At 46.6% G+C, this 17,981-nt stretch overlaps 1 protein-coding gene across 1 annotated transcript in view; it reads left to right on the forward strand.

Moving 5' to 3' along the window:
* The first annotated feature begins 4,845 nt into the window (after window positions 1–4,845).
* Window positions 4,846–17,981, forward strand: part of IGF2R (insulin like growth factor 2 receptor) — a 137,853-nt gene continuing 124,717 nt past the window's right edge. Inside the window, exon 1 of the mRNA XM_034963192.3 lies at window positions 4,846–5,180. Within this exon, the coding sequence (XP_034819083.1) occupies window positions 5,032–5,180 (149 nt within the window). The 5' untranslated portion in view covers window positions 4,846–5,031. The remainder of the gene's footprint in view (window positions 5,181–17,981) is intronic.

Consider the following 17,981-nt stretch of genomic DNA (forward strand, 5'->3'; position numbering starts at 1 on the left):
TATTTTATGAGCCCAGGATCTAGCACAGTTTTTGGCCAAAAGTAGTTTTTCTTTATTCCCATGTGACTTTTGCTCAAGCAAAAGGCCTTGTACAGCAAATACAGCTTCTGTATTTTACCATGGCCTTGCACTTGCTGTTCTTTGTGCCTGCAATGTCCTTTCCCTAAATTTCCCCCATTCTTCCAGATTCACTCAAAAGCAATCTCTTTCATGATGAGATCTCCTTCCCAATTCTCATTTTGAAAAATGTCAAACCTATAGAAAAGTTGAAAGAATAGTACAAGAGCACTGATATATTCTTCACTACATTTGTGACGTTAATATTTTTAACCTCTGCTTGCTATTCATACATATATTCTTTTTTTCCCCTGAAATCATTTGAAAGTTGCCAACATCATGACACTTCACTTTCAGCATGTATCACATAAGAACAAGCACATCGTCCTATGTAATCACAGTAGCTTTATCTTATGAAATTTAACATTGATTCAATATTATTTACTGTACATTTTTTCTTGGCAGTTTATCGTCTTAGGAATCAAGAAATGCCTAAAATGAATCACAGTGTGTTTTGAGGGTCTTTTGGTAGAATCATGTTCCTTTCTGGGTGTTCTAAAAAGTTCCTGGATCTTTGGGGTGAGATTCTGTTTGAGTTTCAGAACAATGTGTGCATGCCATCAGTTTGATGGCTCATGGTTTGTGTTCCAAAGGGGCAGCTATTAGTGTTACCTGTCCCTGCTATTGCTCTTGACATCATGCAGGGACATCCTCAGTAGCTGCTCTTTCTGTCCTTGGTCTGTCATTTGAGCTTGTGTTTCCAAAGTCAGATGCAGGAAGATTGGGTCCTCACAACAGGGCGGTGGTTGGAGCACCTGGATGCCAAGCCTGTATCTCTCCTATCAGTTGAGGGACATTTGTGTTCTTGGCTATTTGTGTTCTTAGGCTGCCATAACAAAGTACCTCTGGGTGGCTTAAAATGACAGAAATTGTCTCACACAGTTCTGGAGGCCGGAAGTCCAAAACCAAGGCATTGGCAGGGTCACGCTCCCTCTGAAGGCTCTAGGGGAGAATCTGTTCCATGCCTTTGTCCCAGCTTCTGGTGTTGCTGGCAATCCTTGGTGTTCCTTGGCTTGTAGATGCATAGCACCCCCGTTCTCATATGGCTGCCTTCTCCTTGTGTGTCTCTTGCCCACTTCTTGAAAGTACACCAGTCATACTGGATTAAGAACCCACCCTACTCTAGTATAACCTCATCATAATTTATCTATAAGGAATGACCCTATTTTCAAATAAGGTCACACTTGAAGTACTGGGGGTTATGAGTTCAACATATTCTTTTAGGGGACACAATTCAGCCTATAACAGGGGGTCTTAGGCTGATATCTGTGAGTCTCTGCTTCCTCAAAGGTTTTTCAGAAAATTTAAATGAAATACAGGAGAATTATGCCCTGCAGTATTTGACTTTACAGCAGGAGTCCCCCAACCCTCCGGGCCACGGACTTGTACTGGTCTGTGGCCTGTTAGGAACCTGGCTGCACAGCAGGAGAAGGAGGGCATTACCGCTGAGCTCCGCCTCCTGTCAGATAAGTGGTGGTGCAAACCCTATTGTGCATGAGAGGGGTCTAGGGTGGACTGTCCTTGTGATGCCTGATGAAACATCCCCCACAACAGCCCTCCACCATCCGTGGAAAAATTGTCTTCCACGAAATCGGTGCCTGGTGCCAAAAGGTTGGGGACTGCTGCTTTAAAGTCCCTTATATAGGATTTACATTAAAAATTTTCCAGTGGTCTCCAAATGTCCCTTATACCTTCCTATTTTTGGGTCTAGGCTCCAAGTAAGAATCATGCATTGCATTTTGTCATGCCTTTTTAGTCTCCTTTAATTTAGGACAATGGTTCTCAAACTTCCATGTGTATGAGAATCTCCTGGAGAGCTTGCTAGAGCAATCTCCCGGTGCCAAACTTCCATGTGTATGAGAATCTACTGGAGAGCTTGCTAGAGCAATCTCCTGGTGCCCATCTCCAGAGATTTTCATTCAATAGGTTGAGGCAGGACCCATGAAATGGCATTTCTAACAAGCTGGTAGGTGACACAAAAGTTGCTTGTCTAAGGACCGCACTTTTGAAAACCACTGATCTAGAACAGAGGTTGGCAAGCTTTTTCTGCAGAGGGCCATATGGTAAAATATGTTAGCATTTTCGGGTCATACAGTCTCTGTTGCAACGACTCAACTGTGTCATTGCAGGCAAAAGCAGCCATAGATAATACATAAACACATGGGTGTGGCCATATTCCCACAAAACTTTATTCACAAAACAGCTGCCTTACCACATTTGACCCACAGGTTATTGCTTGCTACATGGATTTACAGTAGCACTTCCACTTTTTTTCTCTTTTTTTTTTTGGAGGAGAGTTGTTTTTTCAGCGCATTAATATTTTGCAATAGTCCAGTTCAGTTTTCTTGTCATATGTTTCACAGTTTGAATTTGATTGTTTTATCTCAATTAGATTAAGTTGAACTTCTTGGCAAGACTACTTGTGATAGTGTGTACGGTAGGGAATAACTGTGAAAGACTTTGAAATGGACCAAAAATATTAGTGGTCAACTGTAATGGAATGCTAGCTGTTTAGTACAGTCTTTTGGGTTATCTGATTCTATGGGGTCTTGTGCCTGCCACTGTCTTTGAGGTATTTTACAACTCTGTAAATTGGAGACTGCTGATGGTAATATACACGATTTTTGTCTTTAGAAATGCAAATTGTGTCTATTGCGTACGCAGCTGTTTTTTGACCTATGGTTACTGACCAATTTTCCATCTATAGACAACCTTATTTCAGCATTCCTAACTGCTTGAATATTTGTTGGATTCTCCTTGGATTTTCCTTTGAACCAGCTGTGACATGTTACTGGTTCTCACATTAATGAATGAGCTAAGGAATACCTTTGATACATGTTCATTCTACATCTGAGTCATGATTATACCATCTTTTAAATATTATCCTTTAGCATTTTTTATTGCATCACTTTAGAAAGCAGAAAATGCTAGTTTTTTAAAAATTGGTGATACTAGTTTTAATTACTTGATTAAGGTGGTTCTACCAGATCTTTCCATTGTGAAGAGGTATTTTGTGTTTTTTAAGGAAGTATACTTTGAAGGTGATACTTTGAGACAAAGAGAATATTCCGCTTCACAATAATTTTTCACCAGATGGTTTTAGTATTTACTGATGGTCCTTGCCTGTATCCATTATAACACTGGAGTTGCAAAACACAAACCCTTTTTCTTTTTTTTTTTTTTGAGACGGAGTCTCGCTCTGTTTCCCAGGCTGGAGTGCAGTGGCACGATCTCGGCTCACTGCAACCTCTGCCTCCTGGGTTCAAGCGATTCTCCTGCCTCAGCCTCCCGAGTAGCTGGGACTACAGGCGTGTGCCACCACGCCCGGTTAATCTTTTGTATTTTTAGTAGAGATGGGATTTCACTGTGTTAGCCAGGATGGTCTCGATCTCCTGACCTTGTGATCCGCCCGCCTTGGCCTCCCAAAGTGCTGGGTTTACAGTCGCGAGCCACTGCGCCCGGTCACCACAAACCCTTTTTCGACGTCCACAGTTTACACCTGAGCTCTCCCTTTGACCCACTACAACACTTTCCTTTCTTGGGCAATATATTAATAGCACGGTGGTTATGTCACAGGCCTGTGACTGGCTTGGGCTCAAACCCGGGCTTTTTCACTTACTAGCTGCAAGACTAACTAGTTATTTAATTTCTCCATTCCTCACTTTCCTTATCTGCAAAACGGATGCAATAAAGGCACCCCCTCTTACAGGACTGTTAGGATTAAATGAGCTAAATCACAGTGTCCGAACACTTCAGTACTTGGTACATAATTACTTGCTCAAGAAATGTTAGCTATTATTGGGTCATGATTATTTATATGTGTTTGAATTCCAGCTTTGCCACATCCCAGAGTGTCTTTGAGTAAGTCACTCAGTATCCTTGTGCCTCAATTCCTCAACTATAAGTAGGTTCCCATCTCATATGTTTTTAAAGATTCATGCTTACATGCTTAGCAGTGTCTGGTATGGAATAAGCACTAAAAAAGATGAGCTTTTATGATGATGATGATGACTATTTTCAGTCATGATTATTTTGTATCTTTGCTCTAAAAGAAAGTGAATTTTTTTAGTTCAAGACTTTTAGATTCATCGTTCTACTTTCATTGTGGCTAGCTCATGGCCATCCACGTAGTGAATTAATAAAGCTTTGTTGAGTGGCACTTGCTTGACAGCGACACTTTTGTCCACTCTTTCACCTTGCTGGATTTGTGCTGCCTTCCTTGCTGTAGGAAGCCCACGCTTGGGAAATAACATTCCCACAGAAGGTCTGAGAGGCTCTGACGGGCCAAGGTTGTAAACCCCCATGATTTGACTCCACGGGCAGTTAAAGTGTGTTCCCACCCCCCACGGATCCGCTGCCACTAGGCTGTGCGAAGGCATTTACCTCCCTGGCACTTTGATCCAAGTTCCCTATTTTCCCCTACTCGTCGATCGAGGTTGGGAACAGTTGCTCTAACCTGGGAAGCACCCGCCACGATCCAGCAGGGCGCGGTGGGAGGGGAAACTGAGGCCGGGCTAGGCACCCCCGCCGCGCCCAGCCCGCCGAGAGGCTCAGGCCCCGGGAGGCACCTGGAGCCTGCGCCCCGCCCGCGCCGCTTCCTGTCCCGCGCGCTGCGCCCACGTGACCCGGGCCTGGGAGGAGCCGGGGCGGGCGGGGGTCACCTGAACAAGGGAGTCACGTGAGCGGGGGGCGGGGGTGGGGGGGCGGTGCCGGGCGGCTGTCACGTGACGCGGTTCCGGGGCCGCCGCTGCCGCTGTCGCTGTCGCCGAGCCCAGTCGAGCCGCGCTCACCTCGGGCTCCCGCTCCGTCTCCACCTCCGCCTTTGCCCTGGCGGCGCGACCCCGTCCCGGGCGCGGCCCCCAGCAGTCGCGCGCCGCTAGCCTCGCGCCCGCCGCGCAGTCCGGGCCCGGCGCGATGGGGGCCGCCGCCGGCCGGAGCCCCCACCTGGGGCCCGCGCCCGCCCGCCGCCCGCAGCGCTCTCTGCTCCTGCTGCAGCTGCTGCTGCTCGTCGCTGCCCCGGGGTCCACGCAGGCCCAGGCCGCCCCGTTCCCCGAGCTGTGCAGGTGGGTGGCCCGCCCGGACGCAGGCTCCGCTCGCGGTGCCCGGGGTGAGCGGCCGGCGTGGGGGGCGGGGAGCGCTCGAGGAGCTCCTGGGGTCTCCAAGTCGCCTCCGGTCCGCGCCGGGGTCCGCCCCGTTCCCGAGGGAAAGTTGCCTGCGTGGTGTCCGGGAGTCCCGCCGGGTCCCGTGCGCAGGCGGGGGGCGCGGGGGCACACGCGGTCGTGGCGGTCCTGGAGCCCCGCGTCCTGCCACTTGTGGCTGTCGCTGAGTCGGGGGTGGCTTTGTGCGGAGCGGTCGCCCCGGCCCTTGGGGTCGGCGCCTGCCCTCGCGCGGCCGGGCGTCCGGGAAAGTTGGAGGCAGGAACTCCAGTTTGCTTTGTTCCCGCTGCGCGTTTGCATCAGAGTTTCGCCAGCGGGGCACCGGTGAGGCCCCTCGGTGTGGAGAGGCTCACCGGGGCGTTGGAGCCCGCAGGAATGGTCCTGGAGTTGAGTGTTTGAGGTTTCATTTGCTGATTGATTTTCCCCCGTGGGCTCATTTTCTCTTTAAAGAATATATATATATATATTTTTTTTAGCAGGCGGTGACTTTTGTCTTCTTTAGATTGGGGGCAGGGGGTGTCGTCCAGTGTGAGCTTTCAAGACTTGACCCTTCACTTCTCTGAGCCCAACTTCCTGCCTGGTTGCTCACATGATGTCATTGTCTCCGGGGCGGATTATTCTAGTGGATCTTGCTCTGGGAACCATGATTGTATAACCCATCAGTCCCATCGAGGGCTGTTCACCTCGCGCAACTGCTAGCAGTCCAGGGCCTGGGGAACTTCGAATTTCAGGAATTTTCTGACCATCCTTTTCTGGACTGTTTAGGATGATGGAAAATTCAGCTTTTGTTTATTTTTTTAAACTTTGGTAAAAAGGAAGCAGGATGAAAAGTTTTGAACAGACAACAGTTTCTCCCTGTTACTGTTACTTTTACAAGTTACTTTTACAAGTTACTTTTCAGAGTGAAACAAAGTTGAGCCTACTTTGGGCTGAACTTGGAGTTTGTGGTAGGGTTTATGGGGGGGTTCTTATTTTTCCCATGCATCAGAGATAGTTTTATTAGCACCCCTGTGTTCAGAACATGCAGAAATTAGTCTAAGGAGGGTGAGGCTGATCTCACGATAGAAACTCTTTGGAAAGGCCCATATTTTTTATGCTCCCTTTTTTGGAAGGGGAAGGGTGGATGGAGGGAGAGTTTGTGACACTAGTTTAAAGACCAGTTAGCTACCCTAAGATACATAGTTACTCCAGTAACTAGTATGATACAGAGAAATGGTGGCAGCTTAAACGAGGTCAGGCTGAGAACAACATTTAGAGGAAGGCATTTTGGAGTAATGGCTTCTGTGACCAAAAATAAGAAATTAACTCGCCTGGGCGCGGTGGCTCATGCCTGGAATCCAGCACTTTGGAAGGCCGAGGTGGGCGGGTCACTTGAGTCCAGGAGTTGGAGGCCAGCTTCAGCAACATGGCGAAACCCCGTCTCTACAAAAAATATGAAAATTAGAGCCGGGCGCGGTGGCACACTCCTGTCCTCCCAGTTAAGGGAGGCTGAGGTGATAGGATAGCGTTAGCCCCGGAGGTCGAGGTTGCAGTGCGTTGTGATCGAGTCGAGTTGCACTCTAGTCTGGGCGACAGAGCAAGGCCCTGTCTCAAAAATAAATAAATAAATACAATAAGAAAATAACCCAGCTGGCCTAGTGTGGTTGAAGTCTTGGTCTTGTTAACAAATTGAAGTTTGTTTCTTCACAGTTAAGATTAAGGTGGCTTCAAGGGCAGACTGATACTTTGGCTGATTGATGGGACCCTTACTTTTGCATTAGGTTAGTCATGGCAGTGTCTTGAACCTGTGTTCACGAACCTCATCTCCAGGTGGAACACGGCCTCTTGGTCTAGTAGGAATGGCCTTTGTATCTTTACGTTTTTCTGGCCACTGTCACACGTGGGCATACTTAGCAAATGCCGAAGAGGTTTCTGAGGTTGATATGCATTGTGAATATAATAAGATCTGCCCTTTGTAGTCTTAGAATATCTTCAAAGTTGTGTTTAATTTTTCTGCCAGATTTTCTTAGGATGACAAATCTGCCAATCATTTCAGAGACGGATTTTCACCCACCTCTTTCCCTGTTACTTCCCTGTAGTTGCACATGCAGACTTCTCCAGAACCACTTGCAATCTCTACTTTAAACCCAACATGTGCCAAGTGAACTTCCTGTCTGTTCCTGTTTTATAATTTTTTGAGGCAGGGTCTCACCGCGTTGCCCAGGCAGAAGTGCAGTGGTGCAGTCATAGCTCACTACAGTCGTGAACTCCTGGGCTCAGGCAGTCCTTCCACCTCACCCTTCTGTGTAGCTGGGATTACAGGTGTGTGCCACCCCACTTGGCTTATTATATATTTTTTAAAATTTTTAATAGAGATGACATCTTGCTATGTTGCCCAGGCTGGCCTCAAGCTCCTATCCTCAAGTAATCTTTCTGCGTCAGCCTCCCAAAGTGGGATTACAGGCATGAGCCACCATGCTGGGTTTATGTTCCTGTTTTAAACTGATACCTCTCCTTAAATACTTTTTGAAAACTTTTCTTGGGGTGGGGGAAGTATCAGTCATCTGTACTTTTATGAGATAAAACTGGCTAAAATTTCCGTAAATGTAGCATGTAGTTGAGGAATAGGAATGTAAGTCGATTTTTTTTTTAATTTGATACAAAAAATTTTACCAAGTGTCGCCAAGGTGTGATGTGTTAAGCTCCATTTTAATTTTGTTCCTGGGCATCAGTTTGCTGAAATGTAAATAACTCGGCCACGTCTCCACTGTGAGCATGAAAAGTCGAGTCCTACAAATGTCCCCGTTTGTTTTTGCTGCTTGGTCACATGGAGGCAGTCCCAAATGTACAGAAGGATCACATTCCAAATGTTTGTAAATTGGTCATTTCATACGTGGAATGTGTTTTTCCATTGATAGTATTCTTGTTCATTGTATGGCCCCCAGAAAGTCATTATCCTTGCAAAGGTTTTGGAGCGCCCAGACACCATATGGCTTTAACAGAATTCTAGCCGTAAATTCTCATTGTCTCTAAAAGATGGAGTTGGATTTCCAGGAAAACAACCTCTCCTCCCAAGCCCAGCTCTCTAGAACCTAGAGAGAATATTTTTCATCTGCAGTCGCTTAGACCGACAAGAGGGACATGCGGGCCTGCTTCAGGGGTGCCTGCGAGGCACCTTGTGGGGGCAAAGCTTCAAGGTGACCTTTGGCTCTGAGCACTCCTGGGATGGGGTGCGGTTCCTGGTGCAGTTAGTTATTGGGAGGGATGAAGGAGACAGCACCATTTCAGCAGCAGCTTGAACTGTGTCCATGCACGTGGAGGGGCCTGCCCTCTGAGTTGTGCATTGAACAGCAGGCACGACAAAGGCACATTTCCCAAAGTGTATCTGGCTTGAAGCAGCGCTTTAAATAAGTGCATGGTTTTTTGGAGAGACTCAGCAAAGCATTTTTCAAGTGTCAAGTGGATTACTTGCCAGGTGATCCCTGTGCTGAGTTAGAAGTTAATGATTCTTATGCAGGTATTTCTTGGGAGGTGATATTGCTGGTACAAAGTTAGTAGAAAACTTGTTTCTGAGGCTAGTGTGATAGGCTGTGGGACTGGCCTGTAGAGAAGACCGGGGGCAGGAAGGAATGTTGAAGGTCAGTGGAGGGCGGGAATAGTAGAGCAAGAAGAGAGGGCATTCAGGAGGAGAGGAGCAGAGGCCAGGCCATGCAAAACCAGCAACAGTGTCTAAAGTGATCTCAGCTTGTCAGTGGCTTTACTTATTACCATATGCTTTAAAGTTTGTAAAATGTCATATTATATATGTAATATGCAAGTTTCCACCCTTTAGTTAGGTGTTAACAAGATGCTTAATGGGTGAGGTCTTAACAGGGTGCATTAATGATAAAATAATGCTTTGGGATGGTTAGATTTAAGGTAGTTAAGAGCTTCAAAATTTATACAGGACAAGTTTTCCCCAAATTGTTTAGGTATAAATGCTAGAAAGTTTTTATTATATTGAGGACAAGAGAATAATGAAGCCAGCTGGGAGTTGAGGTTGGTTTAGTTACTGTCTCTAAGGAGATTTTTTTTTTCCCTGTAATTTTTCCAAAGGAACAGTGCTTATATGCCTAATTTGGGCCACATGTTAAACCTGGATCACATCCATTTGTGTGTGTGCATTTCTTTTCAACAGTAAGTGTATGTGGAAGCCTAAGGTTGTTAATTATGGTTACATTAGATCTCATGGATTAATTCTCAGAACAGCATCCTGACAGATTCCCAGGAAATGAATGCCTGAGTTGGGCCTCACATCTTTTGTCAGCATTTCATAGAGAGAGGGATTTTTAAAAGATGGGGCTGAGAGAAATAATTGAGATGTTCCCTTCCCTATTTTGATCTTGGTATATAAACTATTGTATTGGGGAAAGAATTGAGCAGGCTCTAGAACTGAGCCTAGTGGCAGAGTAGCTTATCACTTTGCAGGTGCTGTTCTTTTTCTTCCTCCTTTTCTTCTTTGGATTGTCCTAGCCACAGAGAGCTCTTGCTAATGCTGTAACTGGTCATGAATGGTGTATGAGGAGGTGGGCGTAGCAGCTGTTTGACTTCATGGGACCCACCAAACTGTAATGCCGAATTACAATTTTGCATTTCCACCAGTGATGTATGAGAGTTCCAGTTCTATATCCTTGTCAACACCTGCCAGTCTTAGGTTTAGCCATTCAAGTGGAGTTGTAATGGTATCTCAGTGTGGTTTCAGCTTTCATCTCTCTGCTGACTCATGATGTTGAGCAAGAAAGGAACATCTTTTCTTGTATTTATTGGAATCCTGGATGATGTTCACCATTATCATGTGCTTACTGACTGTTTGGGTATTTTTTGTAGTGTCCTTTAAAAATCATATTTTGTCCCTTTTACCCCTTAAAAATTGTTTTTGGGTTCTTCTCCTTATTGAGCTTTAGGAGCTCCTCATGTCTTCTGGGTACAAGTTCTTTCTTAGATATGTGTAAGGTATGAGTATTTTCTTTCAGTCTTTGCCTTGCCTTTAAATTTTCTCAGTGATATCCTTTGAAGAACAGATTTAAAAAAAATTTGATGGACTATAACTTTTTATGGTTTGTGCTTTTGGTAGCTTGAGAAATCAACCTTAAAACTAGTGACATTTGACCTGGGTAATTTTTTGTTTGGAGGGCTATCCTGGGCATTGTAGGATGTCAGCCAGCATTCCTGGCCTCTACTGACTAGATGCCAAGACTATACTCTACCACTCCCCCTCCCCCAGTGGTAACAAATAAAAATGTCTCCAGACATATCAAAGGCCCTGGAGGGGAGGGGGCAAAATCACATCCAATTGAGAACCACTGGCCTACCCCAAGGTCTCAAAGATTTTCTCCTGTGTCTGCCTCTAGAAGTATTTTGGTTTTAACTTTGATTCCTTAACTCTAGGATCAATTTTTGTGGTTTAATTTTTATATATGATGTTTGAAGAAAACTCAAACCCTATTTTTCCTTTGCTCTCATTCCATGAACAGTCATCAACACAGAAGACCTCCGTAATCAAATGTGTGGTCGTTTTTCCCCAGGCACCAAGCAGTAACCCCTGGCCAATTCAATTCCTGACTCTGTCTACCTGGAGATAGTGTCAGATGCCACAGGTTTGGGGCTCAGTTCCCGAGACCACTCCCCACCCCACACCAGTCACAAGTCCGGGCCTCTGGAACTTCTGACCAACTGGCTTCAATTTGGGGTTCCCACAGTGCCTCTTTGGGTCTGATTAATTTGCTAGAGTGACTTACAGAACTCAGGAAAACACTGATGATTAGCAGTTTATGAGGATATTACAAGGGATACGGATAAAGAGATGTTTAGGGCAAGGTATTGGGGAAGGGGTGCGGAGCCTCTGTGACCTCCCTGGCTCACTACCCTCCAGGAATTGCCGTGCATTCAACTATTTGGAAGCTCCCCCAACCCAGTTTTTATGGAAGCTTCAGGAGGTCAGCATTTCTTCTCCCGGGTATAGGGTGGGACCCTCACTGGGGAGGATCTTAAGACCCACAGTCCAAAAGCAGGGAAGATGAGAGTCCTACCTTGGGGCAGGTGGAAGGAGGGGCAGATGGAGAGATTGTTTCCTGAGGCCTGACACACCCAACATTATAACAAAAGACCAACACTAGGACTGTGGAAGTTAGCAGCCAGGAACCAGATGGGAAAAAAAAACCCATACATATATATATTTATATATATAATATATATATAAAATATATGTATTATGTATATATTATATAAGCATATTTATTATATATGTATTATATATTATATATGTATTACATATAATATATAATATATAGTTATATATAATACACACATATATAAATAACACCACAAAAAGGGTAAAAGTTTATTTATTTCCATGAATATATCTAGTTCTGTTTACTAATACTTTATGAAATATGCTTACAGCTCTGTTTTTAAGTGAGATTGGGCTACAGTTTTTTTGCTCTGCTGTTCTTGACGGATTTTGTTATTAATAATATGTTTGCTTTGTGGAAGGAGCTAGTTAGCTTTTAGTATTTTTGTATGTGGTGAAACAGTTTGTATATAAGATAGACATTTTCTGTTTCTTAAAGTTTGGTAGAATTCACCAGTAAAACTATTTGGGCCTGGTGCTCTTAGGTGGAATATCATCGGGGAGGACTTTTGATTATGGTTTTTTCTAGTTTTATTTTCAGTTTTATCTAGTTTATTTTTCTATTCAGATTTTCTACTTTTTCTTGGGCCAATTTTGGTAATCTCTATTTTCCTAGAAAATTGTCATTTTAATTGTGTATTCATATTTAATAAGTAGCTTGCTACTCTCATATTTTTGATACTCTATAGCTCTAGGTAAATTTTTAAAATTCCTGATGTTTACTTGTGTACTTTTTTCTTAATTATATTTACTAAAGACTTATTTACCTTTTTAAAGTCTTTCCAAAAGAACTAGTGTTTTGTTTTTTTCATCTTTTCACCATTTATTTGCAATTTTATTAATTTATCCACTCAGTAACTTCTACATCATTTTTCTGTTTCTCGTTTGAATTGAATGCTTAGCTCTTTTATTTTAAATCATTTTGCATAATTAAGAAATATATTTAAAGCTTCATGTTTCTTTCTTCGGAGTACCATACCACTCATAGATTCTGATACTTTTTTTTTCTCCATATTTCAATTTTGTGTATTTCCTTTTTGGATTCAAAAGTTCTATCTGTTTCAACTTCCTGGACCCACTAAATTTTTAGATTTTTATTTTTTTCAGGTCCATGGACTTTGGGGGTTTTAAATTTATTTTTTCCATTGTGCGGGTAAATGTGGTGGAACTTACTGACATTTCCCTTGTGGCCTAACACCTAGTCAAGTTGGGAGGGTATTATGTGTTTGGAAAAAAAGTTCTCTGTTTGGGTCAAAGTTACTCATGGTGCTGTTCAGCTTTTCTTTGCCCTAACTCTTCTTTGGTTTGTCTGTTGCTTTTATTATTTGTATCTGGCTGCCGCTGTGGACAGGCACGTAGCTGGATGTCGTTTGCTGCTGTCGCCCAGCTTACCAGTTCTCCCGTGGTTCAGATGCTCTTCTGCTTCCCTGTTGTCTTTTGTTGCAGAATCTCAGCTGATGTGTAGTCACAGCTGCCTGTTCTTTCTGCGTGGACGCTGTAGCTTCTGTCAACCCTCTGAAGATCTTTCTTAAAGTTCTGCTCTGATTGCTCTATTAATTATTTTTCCTTGGGCCCAGTTTCTTTGGTTTGAGTTTGTCACCATGATTGCATGGTGCTGGTGCCCTTGCAGTGACAGGTGACTCCTGACCGTGCACTCTGCAGTGGGTCTCCACCCGACCTTGGCTGCCTCCTTGTGCAGCTGTGTGGGGTAGGGCTGGGAGCAGTTGTTGGAATTTGGCTGTAAATTGTTTTCAGGGAGACTAGGGGATGGGCAGGATGTGCCTCTGTGGCTGTTCTTGGCGCTTTAGGTCCTTTCCACCCTCCCAATGTCACCCCCAAGCACTGTTCCTGCCAAGACACAGCTGCTAAACCCCTGTTGATTGCTGCTGGCAGCGTGTGGCCTGAGACGGGGGATCTGGATTGTTGAGTTGGCTGTGTCCAATCACTTCTTTTCTCTGGACCTCATTTTCCTCCTCAAGAGGGGTGGGACTTAGTTTTCTTTCTCTCTTTCCTATTTGAAAACCTCTCATTAGGGAGTTAGTTTTGGAAGTCACTTTGCTGGGCTTGAATCCAGACTCCTCCCCTCACAGGCCTTGGGCAAGTCACAGAACCTCTGAGGTCTTCCTTTCCGTGTGTGTCCAGTCAGGATGCTAACCATGTTTGTAGGCTAGGCGTGGGATGCTAACCGTGTTGTAGGCTAGGCGTGGGATGCTAACCGTGTTGTAGGCTAGGCGTGGGATGCTAACCGTGTTGTAGGCTAGGCGTGGGATGCTAACCGTGTTGTAGGCTAGGTGTGGGAATTGGAAGACATTTGAATGCCTGGCACGTCCTCGGTGTTCATTGGTGCTGTAGTGGTAGCAGTTGCTTTATCTGTAAGTTACAGATGCTGCCTTACATCAGGGATTTATTTTTATAACCTGTTTCTCGGCCTCCCAGAGCTCTCCATTAGTGTCTTGGGGTTTCTGCCTCAACCAGAGAGCATTTCTTCTTCATCTGTTTCATGATTGGCACTCCACGTAAGCTTCCTCATGAGAAAGAAAGGTTTCCACTGTTTAAAAAAGTTTCAAAGCCACTGGACTCCGTGATTTCCGGGTCCATTTTGCATCCCAAATTCTGCAGTTCTGAGGTTTGCAGCCTTGAGGAGTCCTTCCTCACTCAGATTCCCCCAAACAATGAGGAGCTTGATAATTCGAGGTGTGGAGTTTGGGTGGGGGCCGGGGGTCACCCTCCTGCGTGTGGTGGCTTGGTCCCAGGCTAGGCTGGGAGAAAGGGGGCTGTCGTGGTTCCAGGGCAAGAAGAGCCATCCTCCCTGTTTCCCTGTGGTAGGATCAGGAAGTCTCAGCTAACTTCTGCACATGGTCAGGGGGATCCTGTCCTCACTTAGGCCTCTCCAGGCCTCCCTGGAGGGTGGAGGAATGGGTGCTGTTGTAGGTGGGAACAGAAGTGTCCAGGCCAGTGGCTTGGATGTGAAAGTGCTTCATAAATTCCACCTTGCTGTGCAACTTAAAAAAAAAAAAGTACGGTCGTTTAGGTTTTCGAGGTGCCCGAAGCAATGCGTCATAAGCCTATTTTTGTCTCCGTGTTAGCCAGGGCAGAGGGGCACTTTCCTGTGAATCCTCCAGGGTGGGGAAAATCCCAGGCGCTCTGTGAACCTGGCCCTTCAGCCAGCTGCAGACCTTTGGTAGGAGTTTTCTTTTTCCTTTTGTGTGCTTTTCGATCCCCTGGGGGCAACCATTATTCAGTACATCTGGAGGGCAAGTTGTCCAGGAAGAGGAAGCAGATCCTAGGAGTGTCGTCCTTCACTGGGAGAGGTGTAGGAAGTGAGGGGGATGGTGGAAGTACTGGCCCGAGCTCTGTTTTCAGGAATGTGTGACAGCAAAAACTGGCCTTTGCAGTTGAGTTGCCTGTGGGCTATGGCCTAGAGGGAAGGTCAGGAGGGTCTTGCTGTCAGGGCTGCCACCTTCTTCATGCCTGCTGTGTGCTGGGAGGAGAGAGCTCCTTCAGAGCAGACCCACCATTGGATTTTGAGTGTGTGCAAAATTAACTTGTTGCTATCTGCATGGTTATCTGTACTCCAGAATCAGTTATACATTTTAAAACAGCTGTTTAGTACTTAAAAAACTCCCCCAACACTCCCTGCGCCCCACCCTGGCCTGCAAATAGAGTGCCAAGCCACCAGAATAGAAGTGCTAAAGTAGTGGGTTTCCTAGAAGTGGCAAGCCTGAGACTCCAGTGAGTCACCCTCATTGTTCCCCTGAGGCACCCTGCCTCCACCTGGTCTCTGCTGTTGAAGTGTCAGTTATGCCAGCACTTCTCTCTTTTCTTTTCTCTCTTTTTAGAGTCACCCCTTTAGAGTGACAGGCAGCGTGAGCTCATGGCCTTGACTTTGCTGGACATGCAGAGGGAGAGGAGAGCTGGTGGCAGAGTCGGGGGTTGGGCCCCGAGGATGGGGCTGTTTTATTGGAGAGTCCGCTGTCCCCAGGCCTTTCTGTAAAAGGCTGGAAGTGAGCGAGTGAACCAGGCACCCTGGTGGGGGCCTGCATGTCAGACCCAGCGGGAAGCATGTCTGACTTGGTTGAGAGGCAGCTAAGGGCCCAGTGTGCCTGGGTGGGCTGAGCCATTGGGAGAATGGAGGGAGGGGCCAGAGAGCATGGAGGACTAGCTGTGGCCAGGTCACAGAGGCTGTGGGACTTTGGGCTCCCTCTGGGTAAAAGCCAGAGCCCTTGAGGACTTCAGTAGATTGGTGGATTGAAAGGCACATGGGCCGGTGCTGTGGCTCATGCCTGTAATCCCAGCACTTTGGGAGGCTGAGGCGGGCGGATCACGAGGTCAGGAGATCGAGACCACGGTGAAACCCCGTCTCTACTAAAAATACAAAAAAACTTAGACGGGCGCGGTGGCGGGCGCCTGTAGTCCCAGCTACTCGGGAGGCTGTGGCAGGAGAATGGTGTGAACCCGGGAGGCGGAGCTTGCAGTGAGCTGAGATCGCACCACTACACTCCAGCCTGGGCAACACAGTGAGACTCCGTCTCAAAAAGGAAAGAAAGAAAGAAAGAAAGAAAGGTACATGGAAGATTCGATTGCTTGGATTGCCTTAGGGAACTATGAGATCCCTAGGTGAGGGTTGCAGTTGAGCATGGTAGCTGCTTTTCCTCTTCAGGTTGCCTTTAGGCTGCGATGGAGATAGCATGAGCTCTGGAGCAGGACAGGCCTCTTTCTAACATGGGCTTGGCCACTTTGTGAATTTGTGATCAGAGACAAGGTCATGGACCTCACTGGGACCTCCCTAGGCTGTCCATTCTGAGTCTGTAAGAAGGTGGAGAGGGGCAGCCCCAGCTGGGTGTTAGGCTTTGCGGAGCCTCTGCTGTCTGATGTTTGGCTCCAGCATCTTCAAAGCAGGGGCTTTTCTCCTCTGTCCACCTGATTGGCCTTTGTGAGGAACCACCACCTGGCGGTGGCCTCATTAGCACTGTGGGCCAGCCAGCTGAGCTGACAGCCTGCAGGTTTTCTAGAAAGGCCCACCTTCCCTTGTAGTTTGCACACTCCAGGAAGGGCCGTGGGTCTGGGAGGGTTTTCTGGGACCTTGGTGACAGGGAGAGTAGGGGGCTGAACATTAAGGTCTGAATTCTGCGCTGGGGGCTAGATTGTCCTTAAAGGCGGTTGGCCTCAGACATCCACATGGCAAAGCAGGGAGTTTAGCCCATCTACAACTCTTCTTTATACATGAGGAGCAAAGTATGAGACCGCCCAGGTAATTGCTCTGATTGGAAGAAAATCATCACGGAGCAGGGTTTAGGGTTGAAATACTGGCCTGCATCCTGTACTGTTGAGTTGATCTGAGCCAAGGCTAGCAGAGAGGACCGGCCATTTTTGTGGTAGCTTTCTGTTGTGGAGGGCACTTGCCCACCTCCTGGGAACGCCACAGCCTGGTGTGTTTGCACTTGTTCTGTTTCCCCCGCTGCTCTTCTGCTGGAAGCTCTGGACTCACCTGTCTCTGCTGTGGATGGTGCAGGGCGGGCAGGCCAGAGTGGCATCCTTGTCCTGAGAGGTCCCAGGAGGCAGTTGAGTATGTATGTGTGCGTGAATGCGTGTGTGAGTGCACGAGTGTGTGAGTGCAAGTGTGTGTGTCTGAGTGTGTGTGTGAGTGTGTGTTTGTCTGAGTGCGTGTGTCTCTCTCTCTTCATCAGCTCCTAGGAGATGCCTCCGGACAGGGGCCTGCCCGTCTCTCCCTCCAGTTCCTTGCCAGTGTCATGTGACACTCCTTTCAGAGGGCACCCCCCGCCCCCAGCCAACTCACCTTTTTTTGTAAACTTAGTTTTTAAGCAGTCCAACTCTCTCTCTGGATTCAAATGAAAGCTGTAGATCATAGTCTGTTTCGATAGCTCTGTGTTCCTGGTGGTGGTTTTCTCCTCACAATGACCTTGTAGGCTAGCTGAGTTTTGTCGAGGAAGTTGAGCTGGGAGAGACTGTCTCACACAGCTTGTTGGTCAGCGCTGGGGCAGGAATCTGGCCCAGGCCCTTCATGGCACCTTTCTTAGGGTAGCGTGCCCCCTCTCTATTCCAGGTGACCTCTGTTACGCGGTCCCCATTGCCTGCCCTGGTTCCCTGGGCTCTGACATCAACTTAGATGTCGTGTTTGACTTAGGGCTTCCAGCCGGATCCCTCTCCATACACCGGGCTTCCTTCCAGACCCTGCATACCTCTCAGGGAAAACCAAAGGCTGACGTTTGGCATTTCCCTGCTTCTATTTATTTGTATTTGTCAGCCCTGTATCTTTGTCCACAGCTTTGTGGGTTTGTTAGAATAGGAAGTGAAGTACTTCCTATATAAGCTCTGGCCATGCTGTGTCAAACTCACGTGCTTCCCCAGCCTTCAGCTCGGGGTAGGAGTCTTCATGCAAATCAGATTGTTTCTCTTTTAGTGTAGGCAACAGCAAGTTGTTGACGACAGTGGTTACCTTAGGCTCTTGATGTTCTGCTGCCAAGGTCCAGTGTGGGAACCCTGCCTCCTTGCTCCTCTTCCTTGCTGTTTTTTCCCTTTCTCCTTAGTTAAGGAGACTG

The sequence above is a fragment of the Pan paniscus genome, chromosome 5 (genome assembly GCF_029289425.2).
Source record: "Pan paniscus chromosome 5, NHGRI_mPanPan1-v2.0_pri, whole genome shotgun sequence".
Classification (NCBI taxonomy): Eukaryota; Metazoa; Chordata; class Mammalia; order Primates; family Hominidae; genus Pan; species Pan paniscus.